Source organism: Corvus brachyrhynchos, unplaced genomic scaffold (assembly GCF_000691975.1).
Source record: "Corvus brachyrhynchos isolate BGI_N302 unplaced genomic scaffold, ASM69197v1 scaffold309, whole genome shotgun sequence".
Lineage (NCBI taxonomy): Eukaryota > Metazoa > Chordata > Aves > Passeriformes > Corvidae > Corvus > Corvus brachyrhynchos.
The window spans coordinates 1,640,302-1,658,886 of NW_008240227.1; the positions used below are offsets into that span (position 1 = coordinate 1,640,302).

The window sequence follows — 18,585 nt, forward strand, 5'->3', positions numbered from 1 at the left end:
CTTCTGGTACAGCTCTGCTGCTTCAAACACATCTAGCTGTGGAATGACAAAGTGACACATTTTGAGTGAGTTCTAAACCTGCAATCCCCATTCCAGAGCAGCTGTACAAACAAATATATTCCTACCGTTTGTCCTGATGGAAAATGAATTGTTTTAGGAGCTGGTTTTCCTATGAACTTATTCAGAAGCTTGATATTTGCAAAGGTACCTCTTGTCATCACAGCATCATTACCTCTTCGAGCCCCATAAGAGTTGAATTCACGAGGTGTGAGTCTGGAATAAAAAGCAAATTGAAAGAAATCAGTTAAAGATTATCTGATTTAAAAGGATATCATGATTTTTTTACAATTATTGCAGCATATCTTCAGTGGAAGATGTAAACAACTAGACCTCCAACAAATGTAATTATTATAAATCATGAACAACATGGGTAAATCACTGCTAGGTTATTCATGAGGAAAACTGCAATTTTAAATTAATTTTCTACAACTTCGTTATGAAGTGCTACAAGCAGTGTGGTACTTACAGAAGACTTATGGGGAGATTGCTCTAGGAAACAACCCACCTTACTAATCCTCTTGCCATTACCAGCATATTTATTAACATTGATTAATTATTTTGCTTTTCCACATATAGTCTCCCCTTTCTGCAGACAGGCATTTCTAGAGGAAGGTGACAGTGCGAATCAATTATCCAGCATGTGCAGCAGTCCTGTGCTGCAGCAAGTGCTCACCCTTTGCTGGTCAGGTACTTGGCAGCAGCACTGCTCCTTGCGATGCTCCCAGCAGGGGAAATGTGATCTGTGGTGACAGAGTCCCCCAGGTACAGCAACACATGGGCGTTTTCAATTGCCTGCGGTGAAACTGGTTCTTTGGCCTAACAGGGAAGGGTGGGGGGAAAGAACAACAGAAGGGAAGAAAAGGAACATTAAACATTTTCTTCCAAGAAACAGACATATAAACTGTATCTGCAGTATAGGAAGGCCCCTTGATGTACAGGCTCCACTCACTCCAGACACATAAACAGTATTTAAAAGACTGAGAAATATTAGTGATAATTAAACTTGTTAGTTCAACATTGAAGCTTTACTGGAATAGCTATTCCTTTACTTAAAAGTAATCCATATAATCTGGTGGATAGATCCACTGTACTTACAAGTTTATCAAAAAAGGAAGGACATCTAATATAAGTAGATTTTAAATCCCAGGGAAATAAAGTTGACTCTGGTGCTTCCAGTAAATTCCATCGTTTGTTTCCTTTCTACAAGAAAGAAAATTAATTGAAAAGAACGGAAGTTAGTTTATTGTATTTTTATACTCAAAAACTAAAGTTGTACTGGTGATTTTATTAATTACTATTATTTAGTAATAATTTTCTATTACATATTCCAAGTTACCTCACTGGGTATTACTTGGGAATTGCTTTTAAATACAAGTACCCCTCAGTTAAGCCCTCCATTACCATAACAGAAATAAATGGCAAAACAATCACATTCAACTGCAAGATATTATAAAGCTACAATGAAACGCAACCTTTAAATTAGGTAGAACAGACCATTCTTACCTCCATCTTTTCTTTCAATTCCTTAAACATGGATGATATCACACACTCTTCTTCCACTGTATGAAGTTCTTGTCGGGTGGGCCAAATATCTCGTAAGTAAATACTTTTGCCGTTAAAACCAGTGCCTAAGATTTTAAACACAACAGTAGTTTTGAAGAATAAAATACTAGACTTGAGATTTGTATTAGAACATAGATGTGTATATATTCAGGCCTGCAAAGATGGTACCAGATAGGCAAAGAATTTGATCAGTTAAGTGAATGCTTTGCTTTAGCCATGAGCAAAGCAAATATGGCTGTGCTTCCTCTTTGAATATATTGGCTCTGGGTGTTGAAATCATGTGCAGGAATCTCTGCCCATGTGCACCAGCTGCAGAAACAGAAGCTGTAGGAAAACACTCACCCAGAGGCTCTGTATCAAAGTCTATTCTGACGGTGCCCGCAATGGCGTAGGCCACGACCAGCGGAGGGGATGCCAGGTAGTTGGCACGGACACAGTCACACAGGCGGCCCTCAAAGTTCTTTGTGCCAGACAGTATCCCACAGGCAATGATATCACCCTGAAAGGCAGACCCAGACATAGTGTTGCAGCAGTTTGGGGTACTTAAACAGCTTATGCTATTTTTGTTGACTAAGTCAGATGTGCTTTTAGCATTCCCCTTCAAAAATTAACACTACAACTGAAAGGCATTTTGCTCTCTCCCACTGCCCTTCTCATTTTCCCTTTTGACCCTCTGATATGCTCTCCTGTCAATTCAGTCAACTCCTCTCCTGCCTTTTATTTCTCTTCTGCTTCAGAAGAGAAAAAAGTTGTAGTTTTTAGACACTGCTGGTTAAAATGACTTGAGCCCATAGCTCTTTAAAACCCTCCTCTTCACTTATGATACAAAATCTACACATTACATCCTCTGCAAGATTAGATCACATGTATTTATCTTGTCATTTATAACTGTATTCTAAAAATACTACTTATTACATTTATTTTACATAGCAATGAATTGGCATGGTCTCCCTCTAACAAGCAAATATGCCAACAACATCATGCGAAGTCCAAACCAAAAAGGAAGTGTATTTTGCATGAATTACTGTATTTCTTGATTGCTTAACTGGGTGAGAAATACATTTCTGTGTTCAACAAGCCAGACAGAGCTTTACCTGTTTTATTGCATTCCTGATGGCTTCTGGCAAAGGGGCCGTGTTCCCAACACAGGTGGAACACCCATAACCAACAATCTCAAACCTACGTGGGAAAAACCAATCAAGTCACACCTTACATGGTCACGAGCAATTTGTTAACAACTGCATTTTCTTTTATTAACAATCCCCAATAATTTTTTGTCCTTCGACAGTTCTTTTTAGAGAATGCACAGCAGACACTACATGTCACTGATGCAAACCACAGCTGAGTACCGTTACAGAATATTGAACATAATCCCACTGTTACTGCTACAGAGCAACCAGAAACCAACTAAACAACCCTTGACAGCAGCAATGATAAGAAAAGACTAATACAGACTGTCCTGATAAATTTGCATCCAGCTTCCACTTTTAAAATACATTATCAAGTACATCCTGTCCTGCAAGTCACTTAAAATGAAGTAATTTGTGACTGGAAAAACAGAGCTCTGATATATTAGAGCTACACATCATAAATTTTAAAGAGGGAATACAATGAAGCAAAATAATTTTAAGTCAGTAAGTAAGATGGCAATCTACTAAGTTAGGAATTAGCCAACCCAAAATGAACAGCAATCCTATTTATCAGCCTGTACAACCCTGCTATGTACTACTTGCCTAAACTCACCAACAGAAACAGGCCTTACCCAAGCTTGCTGAGGTATGGCAATACTCCACTGGAACTGAGGTAATGTGTAACCATTCCACTCCCTGGTGATAAACTTGTTCTGATGTAGGGTTTCACCACTAGGCCAGCCTCAACAGCTTTTTTGGCCAGGAGTCCTACCAAACAAAAAGGAAAAAACGACACAGATTATGATTTGTATATCCCTTAATAGGACATCTGTATGCTTCTGCCTTAGTTAAAGCAAGCATAAAAAATTCCAGAGGATTAAACAACTTTCAGTTTATTAAACTATTACAGCTATTACTGGCCTGAATAAAGTTTCTTAACTCATAAAAATACCATGCATGGTTTTATTCCCATTCCTGGAAGGTAGACACCCATTTTACTTTCTCTAAGACAAATCTCTGCCATGTTCTAGCTGACAGTGCCAATCCGTTCAGTCTCTAGAGACAGGCCACACAGCCCTAAGGGGAAGCTCACCCTGGCCACAGAGGATCTTAGAAAGAGAGCAAGGTCTGACAGATGAGCTGTTCCAACAAAATCATCTGCAGCTTGCGAAGGTGTGGCAGATACTCCTGAACCAGTGACAGAACAACTGCTCAGCAATACAGAGTTTCTGTCCTGGCTGTGGCAGCACAGCTCATCATCCAGGACAGGCTGGAAGCTAAAGCTCACCTCCTGCATCAGCAGTGCCACTGTGTGCATCCACCTGACAGGAGCCCTAGAACTGCTTACCTGCTGTAATACTACCAAGTGTAAATATTTTATAATTACTCTCCTTAATACTTGCTTTTATGGGACAAACTAAGATTGTATTATGGAAAAGCAACTTTCCCTATATAACCTCCAGAGCCTACAAGCTAAGGCTACAAGTCTGCAGTTTCAAACCTGTAAAGTTGCAGTTTCAAACCTGTAAAGAGAACCTACAAAATTGAAGGTGAGGGCTGTGCAAACATGAGTGCACCATTAAGACCCTGAGCTGTCTGGTCCCAACATACCTGCAGCAAGCATGACAGATGGATTGCAATTGTTTGTACAGCTGATGACCGCAGCAATGACAACACAGCCGTGGGACAGCTTGTATTCATTTCCTTCATACTGAACAGGCACAATGTCATTCTGCTTCTCAGCTGCAATCTGAAACCCTTTAACACCAGACTGGATGACAAAAATACATGTTACCAGTTGTTACAGAACAGAAAGGATGACATTACATCAAGACCAAGTGAACACTGGTTTTGAAATAACACTCAGCTGTGCCACTAGGAACCGTTATAGATCTAAAAGCAGCCCTCAGTTCAGGTCCCTCTGTCTGTACACTGGTCTCGGCCTTCTTCCTTCACAACTGCTTTAACTTTGCAACAGTTGTGAACAAATGCCAGTCTATGTGTGGCTGTTCCACAATTCACTTCCTTCTGTATATGGAAGAACATCCCTTTAAGAGTACATGTCTAATCTACACAATACTGGTTCCTGAATTAGAAGCATGTCCAAGATTTTAATTGCAAGAGGGTGGTAACTAAACCAGAGTAGGTCAATTAGCATTTTACACCCTCACCTGAGTGCTCTTCAGCACTCAAACATCCTCCAGAGGTCCCTACCTAAAGTTCTTTCTCCCTAGCAATCTAAATTAGGACTAATTAATAAATCCCTAAATTAAGGATTTTTGGAAGGTCATGTTCCTGCCAAACACACCAATGATTTACCCTTGGGATGCCTGTCAAGCGAGAACAGAACACCCTGGATAAGCAGTTGTGTAGCAATAAGGAGGGCTCAGCAGGTATACAAGGAATAGGTAATATAACATTTATTCATGTGAATTACAGGAAATACCTTTTGAAGAGAGCATCAGCAATACAAACCTTTTCACTTAAGCAGGCTTGGAAGTCACTTTTCATGTTATTAACAGCCACTCTATCTTGGGATCTCTTGGGGCCACTGACATATGGAATTATAGAACTTAGACTAACTTGCACTACCTAAGAAAGCAAGAAACAGAAAGTGCAGGCATTACCAACCCCGGACCAGTGGTACATGGAATATACTCCTGAGACACCCAGGAACTCTTGTTTCAAATTTGAATGTTCTCAGACATTTAGAACTCTGGGATTCCATTTTCAACACCACTGACTGTAAGAGGCTATTCCTCTTATTCCAAGCATTTTTTAACATTACCCATAACTTTTCTACCATTCACAATCCTTGGGATGACTGGAATTCAGTATAATGTTACCATACTCCCTTCTTTTCCCCATCCCCTCCATGTTTTACAGAAAAGCTCTGCTTCTCGAAACTGTGAGTTAATAAATACAACTTTGCTGAAAGCAATGAAAATTACAGTGGGAGACGAGACTGTGAAATCATCAGTAGTTATTTATGAGAATCAAACAAACAACTTTCAAGCATACCTGGGAATACTCGGGCTCTCCAGAAGAACTCACATCATTTCTAAATAACTTCACAGCTTTAAGATACGCTTCCATGACTTCAAGCTTGGCCTTATCAAAACCTAAGGAAGGTTATTTCAAACATGAGAAAAGTCACATTAAAATACATAAATAAAACAAATCACACAACTTTCAGACACTCAGATTGTTTTAAATGTAACATTCAAAGTACTTTTTTTTTCTCCAAGTATACCACTTCCATATCCCAAATTCTATTCAGGAATGATACACAAATGAAAACATTTATAAATTATTACATTTTTTTCTAAATTAGCTTAACTTGTCTTTCTATGTCAAGAAACAAAATAAGCTATTCCAGCTCTAGCAGTGGTAACTCTAAATTGACAGTTGTGTCCCTGAAGTCCATAAGGCTTTTCTGTGTTAGGACTTCCTTGTTTAATACAGACCCTGTGCTTAGCTGACAATAGGCAGTACTGCTGGCTACTCTTCCAAACCCATTCATTTACTCTGCACCGATCAGACAAACATGTTTGCTATTGAAAGCATTTAACTCTCATTTGAAAGTGACAGATTTCAGTCTCAAAGTCTCACTCATGAATGAGATTTTTTTGGCATCTGTCACCCTGTGGTTCTCTGTTTGCAGTAGCTTGATAAGGAATTGATATCCTCCTTGCTTAGCTTGAGATGCCAGTGAAATCACACACTTCAAAGGGAAACAAACCACTGGGAAAAATCAGAGACATGTTCAGATTTATTCTGCAGTTTCACTTATTTCTAGTAATCATTTTAAATTTCGATTTTGTAGGGAATCTCCAGGTGGTTATGGGATTCATTTCAAATCAAGAAGACTTACATTCCATACATATTTCAAAATGTAAGTGAGAATTTCTTTAATAGTTTTCTTTTATAGGCTTACATATGCTTCCAAAAACTAGGATTCTGGATGTTGAAAAGTAGTATCGTGTTCGTAAATCGGGCATTAGACAAATGGACCAGACTGGACACAAACCTCAAGCAAAAGCCTAATTACATGTTAAATCCATATCAGAACTCCGCAGAAAAGCGCCACATAGGAATTGAGGAGTTTTAAGCAAAAACTCTATAGTTCTTATACTGGGTTTTTCTGCAGAGCAAAAAACATGTTTTACCACAACTGAAAAACACAATTACAATAAATCACTGCTTTAGTTTAATCTTTACCTGCATGCTTTAAGTGCTTCAATGTCACATTATCAACAGGGAAAAAACTCAGAATAGCACCATATTCAGGACACATATTTGCTATTGTGGTTCGGTCTGCTACGGACAGTTGGGAAACACCACTCCCAAAAAACTCAACAAATTTTCCAGCGACATCAGCTTGTCTAAGATGCTGTTGGAAAGAACACACAATACCTGTTATGTGAAGAGGTACAGTGCAAGTTATGTTTGTCACAATTCACAAGTCATGAACATTTAAAACAAGAAGTTGTAACCCTAAGGCCTATGTTTGCAAAAAAAAAAAAATTATAAAATTATTATGAATTATTTTTAGTTAAAGAGGGTCTGTAAGTAAACCACTATAGAGGAGAAAGAAAAAAAACCCCATTACTTCAAAGGGCTTGCAAATATAAATGGTTAGAGATTATTTGTACCTTTCTGCACTGCCATGATTAAAGGTATACTAAAAACACTTCCTGCATTTAGTTCATTTCTCAAACACCACTGGCAGTACTTGCAACAAACTCTCTTTTGTTTGAAAAGGCATTGAACTCTTACCTTTGTAATGCTTAGAACAATATCTATGGATGTGGCAAACGGGCTGACTGTGCCTGTCAGCTCACAGCCCACAACCTCAGGCAGAGTGAGAGTGACTGGCATTCCCAGCATCACCGCTTCCGTCTCAATGCCCCCGACGCCTGCAAGGAGAGTGGGACATGGCTTTTCAGCACCTTAACTAACCTACACTCATTACATTAAGGTACTAAAACATAATAAAACCCTTTATATTGAGCCTAAAGACCTATGACAATAAACATACTTCTGCTTTTTCTCTCACAAGTGGAGCGCATCACTCCATTCCCCAAAAGGACACAGCAAGAAATGTAGAAGTTCCGTTAAAAATTTGCACATTAAAAATAAAAATCAAGCAAGACTTATTACTCAAGTTAGACATAACAGTCAACCAGAAAATATTTTATATCTGAAACTAATTTTCTGAGAGAAAAGAAACCTTCACGCACATTTCTGCTGTACAAACGGCACTTATTTGAGTATCAGCTAGTTTTTGGCTGTTTTCTCTTTAAATTACAAAGAGTGGTTTCTCAATGGAAAGAAATCTTCATCAAGATTACTTGTAGACAAAAAACATTCAGAACAATAATTCAAGACAGTCTCTTATGCCTGAGATACAAACATCCAGTGGGAAGAAATATTTTTTAGTCAACTTTAGTTGCCTTTCTAAGAGCAATGAAGTTCTGGTGAGCATACTTACCCCAGCCCAAGATACCCAAGCCATTTACCATGGTTGTGTGCGAGTCTGTGCCAACCACGCTATCAGGATGCAGGAAATCTTTAATGTCAAAAACCACTCGGGACAAATATTCCAAGTTCACTTGGTGTGCCGTTCCAGTCTCGGGTGGAATTATGGATATATTCTCGAAAACTTTTGAACTCCACTGTAATTTTCCCAAAATGAAAATAAGAGTTGTATTTTTTTCAAAGGTATATTCAATTCTTAGAACATTACTAAAAAGACAAAACAAGACACAATAAGAGTTTTTGCTATTCACCCCAAGTGGCTTTTGCCCCTTTGTGAAACAGAGGTGTGTGATCTCCTTGGATACACTCTTAATCATCAACAAAAGCTTTCACTCAATTCCTCTGAAGGCTGAATCAGTAATTCATGCCTACCTTTCAAAAGCAGGGCTGCAGAAATCTCTTACCTTCCAGTTCACACAACTGATTACAAGCTCACCTAAGACTGGTATTCAGACAACAGAACCTAAGCACTTGTATTTATAGCAGAATTTATATTTATAGTAAAACTGAGTTTGACACTCCAGGGTGAGACTGCTTGCAAACTCAGGACGGGACATTTAATAGAGCAGACATGGAAACTTGTAACAAGATCCAGCCTGGCCATTTTCCTTCCTTAATAATGGAAAAGCTAATTTACAACTTTCAGAAAGAAACGTCTAGTCTACATCCATGAAAAGAGCTTTAGACCATTGCAGTGAATTCCTAAACCATGTCAAATTAGTGCATGAGGATCAAATAGCAATGTTGCAGAGCCCTGCCCAGGAGCAGAGAAACTGATGTTCACCACAGGACTTCTGCTGCCCAGTTTGAGAGCAGCCATGTCTGAACACTGGTCTCCACTCAACACTTCCAACTTCAGCATCTTTTGTAACAGAGGTATGGATAAATGACCCTTTCAGCCAGAAACTCACTGTGACCTAAAGCACTGAGTTCATGAAAGGCATTAAAAAGACTAATGCTTCATAAATCCCCACTGACAAGAATCAAATCAGAGCAAACTTTTTCAAGTTAGAAAGCAAATTTTCTGTTCTTGTAATTAATTCAGATTTGAGAACCTGGCATTTCCAAATAATTTCATTTAATTTATAATTACACCTGAATACTGGTAGACAAATGACTCTTTAATAAAACCCAAACCACAAAGCCTGCAGGTACACAGACATACCTTAAAAAATTGAAGCCTCTCTCTATTTCTGCCAAATTCCATCTCTTGATTTTTCAATACTGTCTCAGGCCTAGGAAGAAAACAAGTTTACAAGTACTGTCATAATTTATTTCAAATTACAGAATAACAAGTTGTAGTTTTAGTTTGTTTGATGAAAGACTTATTTAAGCCTGCAGGACTCTTTGAAGTGGTTTATTAGAACAAAGATAACTGCTTCCCTGCAGCAAGCTTTCTGTAAACAGTGAAAAATAGCTGATTTCATATGTGCTGTGTCCGAGAACCTGTTTATTCTAGGTATGGTTTGCCTGAAGTGTGCGATCTTGAAAATACTAAGAGATCTATTCCAAGCATGTGCTACAATACACAGAAGCTTTTTTACCCCCCTATCAGTTGTCTCACAAGCTGCACATCTCAAAACTCCATACATTAAAGAACCACAATGTTCACTAGTTCAACTGTAACTATCCTCCATTTTTCCCTCCAAGCCACAAGATTTTGTCACAAGTACTCATCAGTATAGTCCCATAAAATGAACTATTTTTTCTTAGTAGGTGTAATTTATTAAGACGCTGATACTTGTTGTAACAGAGTAATCCATAATTTAAGAAGAATAATCTCTGCTTTGGGCAGCTGAACAAGGAAGGGGACACACTTGCTTTGTACAAGGAAGGAAGTCCTCAATTTTTAGAAGTGTATTTTACAGTCATGACCCTTTCCTTTCTTCTCTGCAGCAGCAGCAGGTCAGCAGCTCTCCTGCTTCACCAAGTCCCGAGGGACAGTCAGTGTTCACACTGCAGCTTCATAAATACCACTGTTGGTGTGCTGCCAGAACACCAATATTGCTGAAAACATCACTCCTTCTGCATTCCTACACCTGTACTGAGCAGGAATATTTCCACATCTATTACCGTTACCACAGCATTCAGCACAATATCACTGTGGGATACAGATTTGATCAGCTTTCTAATTGTACACCTGTCCAGCACAGGCAGATAGGGATCTGAACAGTCCATCAGGCAAAGAGGCAGCAGCTGAAGGAGGAGGATTACACATAATTGGCATAGATTGAACGGTGCACAAAGACCTGTTAATAACACAGAAGTCTGGGAGAGGCACAGACATGAGGCTCCCCATGGCTACTACACAGGCAGGATATTTACTGAATTTCAACTCAGTGACAGATGGACTGTGAGATCCTGTACAGGCTGGGGGATGATGTATAGGCTAGTTCTTAGTTCTTTAAGAGCCAGAGGCTTCTGAAAAGTTATTACACAAAAGCTGTGAATTACTTCTAGAAATAAATTAATGCTTCATTGAGTTACTCACTCAGGCTTGCTCTGGAGCAGAGAATGACTCCAATTTGTTGTTGTGAAGAAATGAGAGAAGTACTAATATTTAATTTAAAAGTCACAGCCATGAGCCAATAGGTGGCCATCTTCAGGGTGTTCAGTAAGGCTCTTCTTGTAAAAAGAAAAATTTATTGTAGACCAATTCCTATCTGCTACATCCGACCTACTTCTAGATACTGATACAACTTTTCTAGGCATGGGTGAAAACTACAAAGGATGTTTAAAAAAAACCCAACCCCGTTTCCCTGAGCTGTCACAGGCAGTGCTCAACACACAAAAGTAAAAAACAATTTAGCACAGGAGCTTTCATACTCAGGCACAGGTTGAAGGTGGAAGGGGCAGAGGATGGGGGTGTTCTCAATCTGCGCAGAGAAGGGTCCCGAGCTGCGGCTGGACTCCCCTGTGCTGCATGAGCCCCTGCAGCCGCTGTGGCCCCGGCACGGGGGCAGCTTCCGAGGCTGCACCTTCATCGGGGACAGCTTGGCTGGAGGCTTCTGCTCACCCCCACCAGGGTTGGGAGCATTCTGTATTGCACTGCAACATTAAACACAACATTCATTGAGACATTGGGAATCTGGTTACACATACAGACACACACCCCCTTGTTTTTGAGCAATTCCTTCAACAGATTATAAAATAGTATCTGAAAAAATAGAGTTATTTTATTACAACCCTGTTGCAAAGTAAACTACCACCGGATGAGCTTAGTTAAGTAATGTGGTGTGGTAAGAAGTGAGCAAAACTGGATTGTCTGAAAGATTAGCACCAAACAACTCCTTCCATTCGTTCACAATAGACCAGAAATCTATAAACAGCATTGCAAAGGCTGAACTCAAGAGTTTTAAACTTGGAAAGTTTAGTAGAGGGTAGAGTCTCATCCAAATGGTAGACTGAACTTGTTTCTTTTTTTAATACAGTGCTGTACATGTTCTGTTAAAACCACTGCTTTCTCAAGGAAAGAAACATAACTTGATCCTTTAATTAGGCTTTTTATACAAATTCTCAAAGGCTCAGATAAATTGGCTACTCAAGCCAGTCAGAAGAGAGAAAAGCCAGAGTTTTCTTAAAAGAAAAGTCCATATAGCACACTACCCTCTATTTGTGCAAGATTCAGTATCTGCAGGACAGCAAAGAAAGCTTATTGTGAAAAACTAATGACTTTTACCTCTCTCAGTAATAATTAAATCACAAAATTGCATTAAAGCCACTGCTTTCTTCTGCCTCAGTAACACAGCCAGATACTTAGTTATCAAATTGCAGGGTATTGCCTGGCCTCAGAGGATACCTTGTCTAAATCCCACCCCAGCCCACCAGGCTGTGGCCCACAGATGGGAGCTCTCTATAAAAGCAGCACAAATCACCCTGCAGCTAAGGGCTTCTTATCACAGGCCAGCAGCTGCTGAGCCCCCACAGCTTTCCAAAGTGATGCTCCAGAGGCTGGATTTATCATTACAAAGCAGTATGTTGAGACCTCTAGCCAACACTTGGTCTGCCTGATAATTTTAGGCTGGCCTAATTGCAAAGGAATCAGCTGTCCCTCCGGACACAGGCATGGACAGAGCACAGAACTGACAACACATACTCAGCACAACAGATAATCTGTAGCTTCTTGCTCTTCTAACACTCAGCAAACTGAAATTCTGTGAGCATTTGGAAGGTTGACAGAAATGACTCACACATCTGTGTCCTATGACCACAGGCTTTTTCCCCATGAACTTTTAAGATTTCCAAAGAACCTGCTCAGTTTATGCAATTCTGCATGGATTTTGGAAGGCTCCACAATCAAGAGGCAGGGGAGAAGGTGAAGGGAAACTGCACTATTTAGTATTGACTTCAGCAAACACTAAACAAAAGCTCCAAGTTTTTCCTCTGGGGCAGTATTTATGTTTCTAGCACAGGCAGCCCCAGGCTGTGTTCATCACATAACTGCCTGTCAGACAAGGAAAACCACGCTGGTAGCTTTCCAGTCCCTTTACTTTTCCAGACTTCTCCAAGCACACTTCTCTCTTTGAAATTATCCACAGCCTCATTTATCTGGTGTTAAATCAAAGGCCATAAAAAACCCAAACCAGTCACAAGCAATGGACTGCAATGACAGTCTTTTAATATGCCCAGTAGAATTGCAGGCCCCTTCTCTGGAGCTGTGACGAGGCAGCCTGTATGGAAAAAACAGCTCTGTTAAACTTGAACAATAAAATCAGAGCAAAGCAAAATAACAAACGCCCTCTGCCTCATTCTCTTGAGACACATTATTTTCTGAAAACCATGCCAGATCCCGTTATTTCAGCCCAGAATCTGGATTATCAGTCAGCTTCACCCATAAGGCCTCACAAGTATTCTTCCTCTCCTTCAGGAATTCTTATCCATTTTTATCCAGCCCTTTTTCAGATACCACAAGGTCTTGTTTCAGGGATCCACGCATGGCAAACGATTAATGGGACAGTAACAAGACGTGAATGAATCCACATTTCAGTGTCAAGACAAAAATGTTTGGCTTGTTAAAAAAAAAAGGTATGTTGGTATGTTACCATTTGCTGAAATCAATCTGCAGAGAATGGTCAACAGTGAGATCAGTTGGGCAGGCAGGATTGACTTTCACCGGATCTCCTCCAGCATTTCTCACAGCTTCCCTCATGGCAGCAAAATCGACCATTGCTGGTATTCCACTAACAGATGGAAAAACAGAATAGTAAAACAACCTGAGACATTAACTGACTGAAATGCACAAACTTATTTTTAATTTTATTCAAGTCTAGAACTAGCTACGTCCATATTTCAAAAAATATACCTGTTATTCTCTAATTTTTAAAGGACTGGAACCATTCTGAAAGTCACTGGAGTAGGTACACCCTCTCAAGCAACAGCATGTTTGAAGACAATAATGGGCCCATCTCAAAGATGACCACATTTCTCTCATGTCTTGTTTTGCTTCTCAAGTGTGATGGTACTTCAGCACAGAAAGGATCTTTAGATACTCCTTACCTTTACAACAGAACCTTGCTATGCAAGTGAAGCTTGTGCTATACATTTAACACCTCAACATGTATTATTTGTCTAACAGAGCCATTTCTAAGCTCATAGCATTTCACAAGTATATTCATGTTGCTGTACAAAACAGAGAGGGGAAATGTTTATATAACACAGTACTACATAAATCTTACTGGCTTTGCCTGCTAAGCAGATGTTACCTCATTTTTATTATCATCATAATTCCTTTTTTTAATTACCTGACTGCTTAATAAATATACAGAGTCAGCAAGACAGATTAAATTTAATATTTGCAAATTGCTGAAGGACTGCCCTTTTAGCTATGCCATAGTCAAATCACAAAGGAAGTTAATATCCTAAGAGGCTGCTTTTTCAATATATGTATTATTCATGGTTTCGACTGGATTACTTATTGTGGAGTAAGCAATATTTAATCTTCAATTATCTCAAGGAAGAACTGTCAGTGACAGTGTGAACTGTCAACCATCTGGCTACAGCCAAAACATCACCACTTCCATTTGTGTTCTGGCTCTTATCTATCCTGTGAAGTGTTCCTTGCAGGCCAGCAGTTTCAGCCTTGCCAACCTGTCCCAAAGCCAAAGTACCCTACGGAACAGCTTCTACCCTTGCATCATATGGAATTATCATGAGGAATCTACTGAACAGCAGAGGCAGTGCACAGGTTTCCACCTGGGTATCAAGAGGGAGGTGTGATTTATTCTCAAGCCAAAGAATTGAACACAAACTCAGTGAGTTTGCACAGGTTCTTTTGGGGGTTTTGGCACACACACTCACGTGAAGTCTTGAAGAACAACTCTGGCAGGACAGAAGGGCACTTCAACATGGTTCTGTTTTGTTTTCCAGTCCAAGATGTTCATAGCATCCGTTTCTTTCACTAAGAAGCCATCGCAGTTACGGACACTGGACTCAAACAGCACTCGGATGGAGTAAGGCAGAGTACCTGGGGTGAGGCAAGGGACAGACCCCATGAGTGCAGCACTTGCAGCGTACACAGTTTTTTTAAAATTACAACCTCCCATTTCTAAGGAATTCCACTTTTCTACGGTTTGGAAGGGTGAGAGCTTCAGGAGCCTGCTTTTCCAGTTGCCTTTGGGTTTGATCTTCCTTACACAATATGGAATGGTGAGTTGCGCAATGTACGAATTGATGGGTTATCCTATGGGATTTTAATGGGAGATACCAATGGCTTGACCACACTGTTCAGACAGTGACATTTAATAAGGTACCTTATGCTGGCAGGGGAGAGATGCAAGGAATATAGACCTGGGATTATTGATCAGAGCAGGTCAAAAGCAACTACTACTGGAATACTCAAAGTCATTTTAACTGTAAATTTCACTATTCCGTTACTCAAGATACCAAGCCAAAAGCAACCAATGCCAGAATATTATTTTCAATTAACAGTGATACAAAGACCAGAAACTATTCTGCCATGTGCCCTTTTAAAATTATCACATTTCATAAAATATAAAGAAGAACATGTCATTAAATACAACTTGAGTTAGTTTGCTACTGATACGAATTAAGGTACTGAAAACCAGCTGTTTTCTGCACAGAAAAAAAAAAGGGAAATGGAAATGAGAATGAATAAAGAGGGAAGAGGAAAAAAACCCCCAACATAATTATTCACTGCAAACAAAACAAAACAAATAACCACTAAAGAAAAAACATCAAGATTTATTGACATTCCTTCCCCAAATCCCACTGTGTTCAGCATCATTCAAGCAGGCAAACAGCTTCATAAGAACAGTGAGAAATACAAAAAAAGTTACCTGGAGGAAGGTGAAACAATTAAGTTCAGGCCCCAATTAAAAAAAAAAAAAGGTTTGGTGGTCTCAACCTAATACAGTGGTTTGTTCACAAACTATTAATATAGAATTTGCTGACTCTGTTCTCACTGTGTCTTTTACAGATAATATCCACTGTTTTCTAGTTAGACAAGTCACTATTTTGAGTTTAAGATTTGAGTAAACTTGAGTATAAAGATGTCATCAAAAAGGACTAACAAACCATGCCACCACTCACTCAATTAAAAAGCCAGGCTCCCAGAGGAGAACTGGTTTGCTTTCTTGTGGGTTACAAACCCCACTGCCCCAGGGGCTGCTCAGCACCAGCTCTGGAGAAGCAACTGCTTCCAGCAAGGCACCAGCAAGCTCCTGTCTGCAACACCATGTGCAGTTCGGGGCTTCCCAGGGTACAGGATAGCTTCAGAAATGAGATCACATCCAGCACAGGCCCCTCTAGGAGGCTCTGTACCATGCCTGACACACAGTAGCTGCAGGGAGAGCGGGGCTGGCGGAGATGGTGACCTGATTGTAGTGCCCAGCACCTCCTGGGGACTGCAGCCAAGGGGAGGCCTGACTTAGCAGAAGTGCCCAGTGAAAGCACAGAAGTCCCAGGGTGCAGGGAAGGACACTGGGAATGGGTACAAGGGAAAAGCAGCTCACAGGGGGCACGGTTAAGCACAGGACCATGGGAGGCAGTGGAATATCTGTCCTCCCAGACTGGCACAGCTTAATCACGAAAGGCTCCCCGCATCAGCTCCAGCCCCTGCAAGAGCCTGGTCTAGATCTCCACATGTCCTCTCTGCCCTAAATCCTTCTGAGCTCTTCTCATTTTCCCCGTAAGTCTTAAACACTAGAAAATTTGCAACTAAATCAATTAACATTTACATTAGTAATATGATTAATATCAGCTAGCAATTAATGTCAAATTACAGTCAGAAGCCCCAAGGCAGAGGGCAAACAGGTAAAACTCAAAACTATTCCAGCAACAAATGCAGTGAGCAATTCCAGATGCTGGATTTGCTACCAGTGCTGTCCCACACTGTGTCTAGACATTATTTAGTATTTTGCCATCTTGAAGTTAACATGAGGCTTCCAGCTTCTGCACAGAAGTTTCTGTTGGAAGAGAAAGACCCTCTTAGTGCAGTCTGTTTAGACTCCTGAGAATATCTTCAGGAATACCAATTACTGCAACAACCTTTATGGCACATTTTAGCAGAAAGTTGTATATTGTTGTTTTATTTCCACTGCTGTCATAAGGCTTTTCAAAAAACTGCCGTGGAACCGCCTGGTTTTGTTACTACCACAGCACTGCTTCTCCCTGGACCAAGCCACAAACTGAAGCAGTTTCCTCCATGTGTGCTTATCTGAAAGACTGACTTTGTTACTACATGCAGGGGAAATTTGCAAGAGCACACAGCTGTTGCACAAAGTTTCAGCAGACACTGTGCCCTCCTCTCTCTTCTCTTTAAACAACAGGGCATTAATAACTGTGGCCAAATATAGATTTAAAGTGAAATATCCACTGGTATTTTTTTCATTCAAGAAACGTATCACAAATTCCATGAATAAAGAAGAATTCAGACCTTGCAAAACTGAAAAATATCCCAAATGCCTTTACTAAGTACCCCATGTAAGTATTTCAGTTTAACATGAAAACAAAGGGAGAGACTATTGCCAGTATGCTTTGATTACCTGCAAGACTAAAGCCTGTTCCAGCTGGCACAGAGCAAAGCACCGTCCCCTGCATGGACTTCCCTCCCACCACATGTGCAACACTGTGAGTTTTTAAAAGGCACTTGGACACAGAGACCCAATAAAGGTCTTTTTGGCACAGACAGCTATTGCATACTAATGACAAGCTGAGATTAAGCAACAGCATGAGCACCACAAAACCTCACCCTGCAGCAGGAGCCATGTTCCAGCAAACAGTGACCCACTATGTAAGGCTGCTGGGGAGATGAAACCAGGACACCTCAAAGATGTACAAAACTACACGAAAAGCGGTATTTATTTTTGAAGTATTAAATAGGAGTTCGTTGTCACTTCATTTTTTTTCAAAAGTGTAATTCTTCTGATTTGGAATACTGTTGAAAACTGCAGAAACACCTGTATTTTCTTCCTTACTAAAAAAACGCTACAAGTATTGCCCCTGCCAACTCCATAAAGTACTAAGAAATTGGGAAATGATCAGCTTCCAAACACACCCATTAAGAATTCCCAACTGCGTCTCCGGCCACCGCAGGGCAGCCAGTGGTGCAGTCTGCTGCTGGTACCACCCCAATTACACCCAGAGATCATCGTACCATACTTGGCGCCTCCGAGCTTCGACACATTGTAAAACTTTTTCTCGGGGTGGCTTTCCAAAGCTTCAACGGTGGGCTGGTAAGGGCTTCCTGGGAGACGAAACAAACAAAGTTACAGCCACGAACGAACCGGATATTTCAGGACTGACTGAGGACTCCCAAAAAGAGATCGTATTTCTGATTCTGCCCAAAAAACCGTTCCTCTAGACTGTAAGTAAATGCAATATGGAAAGGTTTCTAAATGGATTGAGACACCTCGTGATGTAGATGTGTGACTAAGGTGAGTTTTAAAAGCATCAGTAAGAGTAGGTACATACAGGTCAATGCAGGTCACTAGCACAGCCTGAACACACCTGACCTTTGTTGTCTCAGTTTGCCATCTACACACAAGATAAGACACCTCACCAGAGCAGATAAGAGACATGGGTTTTAATACTGCAAGAAGCGTAGCGCGCTGACTGCCAAGGCAACGTCAAGGGAACAAGGGACAAAAATAAACCTCGTAGCAGCCATTAGGTGCCCGGAATAAATAACCCACGGGAGGGAGCAGACAGAGGGGCGGGGACGGGGCCGCTCCCCCCCGGCGGGACCCCTGAGGCCCGGGACACGGCCGTTCGGCGGCGCAGAAGGCGACCTGATGGCCAGGGCCACGGTGTCCTGGCAGGCGGGGCGGCCCCG

At 40.6% G+C, this 18,585-nt stretch overlaps 1 protein-coding gene across 1 annotated transcript in view; it reads right to left on the bottom strand.

Annotated features, from left to right (window-relative positions):
• IREB2 (iron responsive element binding protein 2) overlaps nucleotides 1-18,018 on the bottom strand; it is a 22,801-nt gene extending 4,783 nt beyond the window's left edge. Inside the window, exons 1-19 of the mRNA XM_017745187.1 lie at nucleotides 17,908-18,018; nucleotides 14,592-14,757; nucleotides 13,337-13,474; nucleotides 11,121-11,342; nucleotides 9,460-9,529; nucleotides 8,248-8,431; nucleotides 7,533-7,672; nucleotides 6,975-7,146; nucleotides 5,775-5,875; nucleotides 5,229-5,345; nucleotides 4,365-4,524; nucleotides 3,386-3,521; nucleotides 2,718-2,802; nucleotides 1,966-2,122; nucleotides 1,564-1,688; nucleotides 1,156-1,260; nucleotides 734-876; nucleotides 126-273; nucleotides 1-36 (exon numbers count right to left, since the gene is read on the bottom strand). Coding sequence (XP_017600676.1) covers nucleotides 1-36; nucleotides 126-273; nucleotides 734-876; nucleotides 1,156-1,260; nucleotides 1,564-1,688; nucleotides 1,966-2,122; nucleotides 2,718-2,802; nucleotides 3,386-3,521; nucleotides 4,365-4,524; nucleotides 5,229-5,345; nucleotides 5,775-5,875; nucleotides 6,975-7,146; nucleotides 7,533-7,672; nucleotides 8,248-8,431; nucleotides 9,460-9,529; nucleotides 11,121-11,342; nucleotides 13,337-13,474; nucleotides 14,592-14,674 — 2,322 coding nt within the window. The 5' untranslated portion in view covers nucleotides 14,675-14,757; nucleotides 17,908-18,018. The remainder of the gene's footprint in view (nucleotides 37-125; nucleotides 274-733; nucleotides 877-1,155; nucleotides 1,261-1,563; nucleotides 1,689-1,965; nucleotides 2,123-2,717; nucleotides 2,803-3,385; nucleotides 3,522-4,364; nucleotides 4,525-5,228; nucleotides 5,346-5,774; nucleotides 5,876-6,974; nucleotides 7,147-7,532; nucleotides 7,673-8,247; nucleotides 8,432-9,459; nucleotides 9,530-11,120; nucleotides 11,343-13,336; nucleotides 13,475-14,591; nucleotides 14,758-17,907) is intronic.
• Nucleotides 18,019-18,585: the final 567 nt, after the last annotated feature.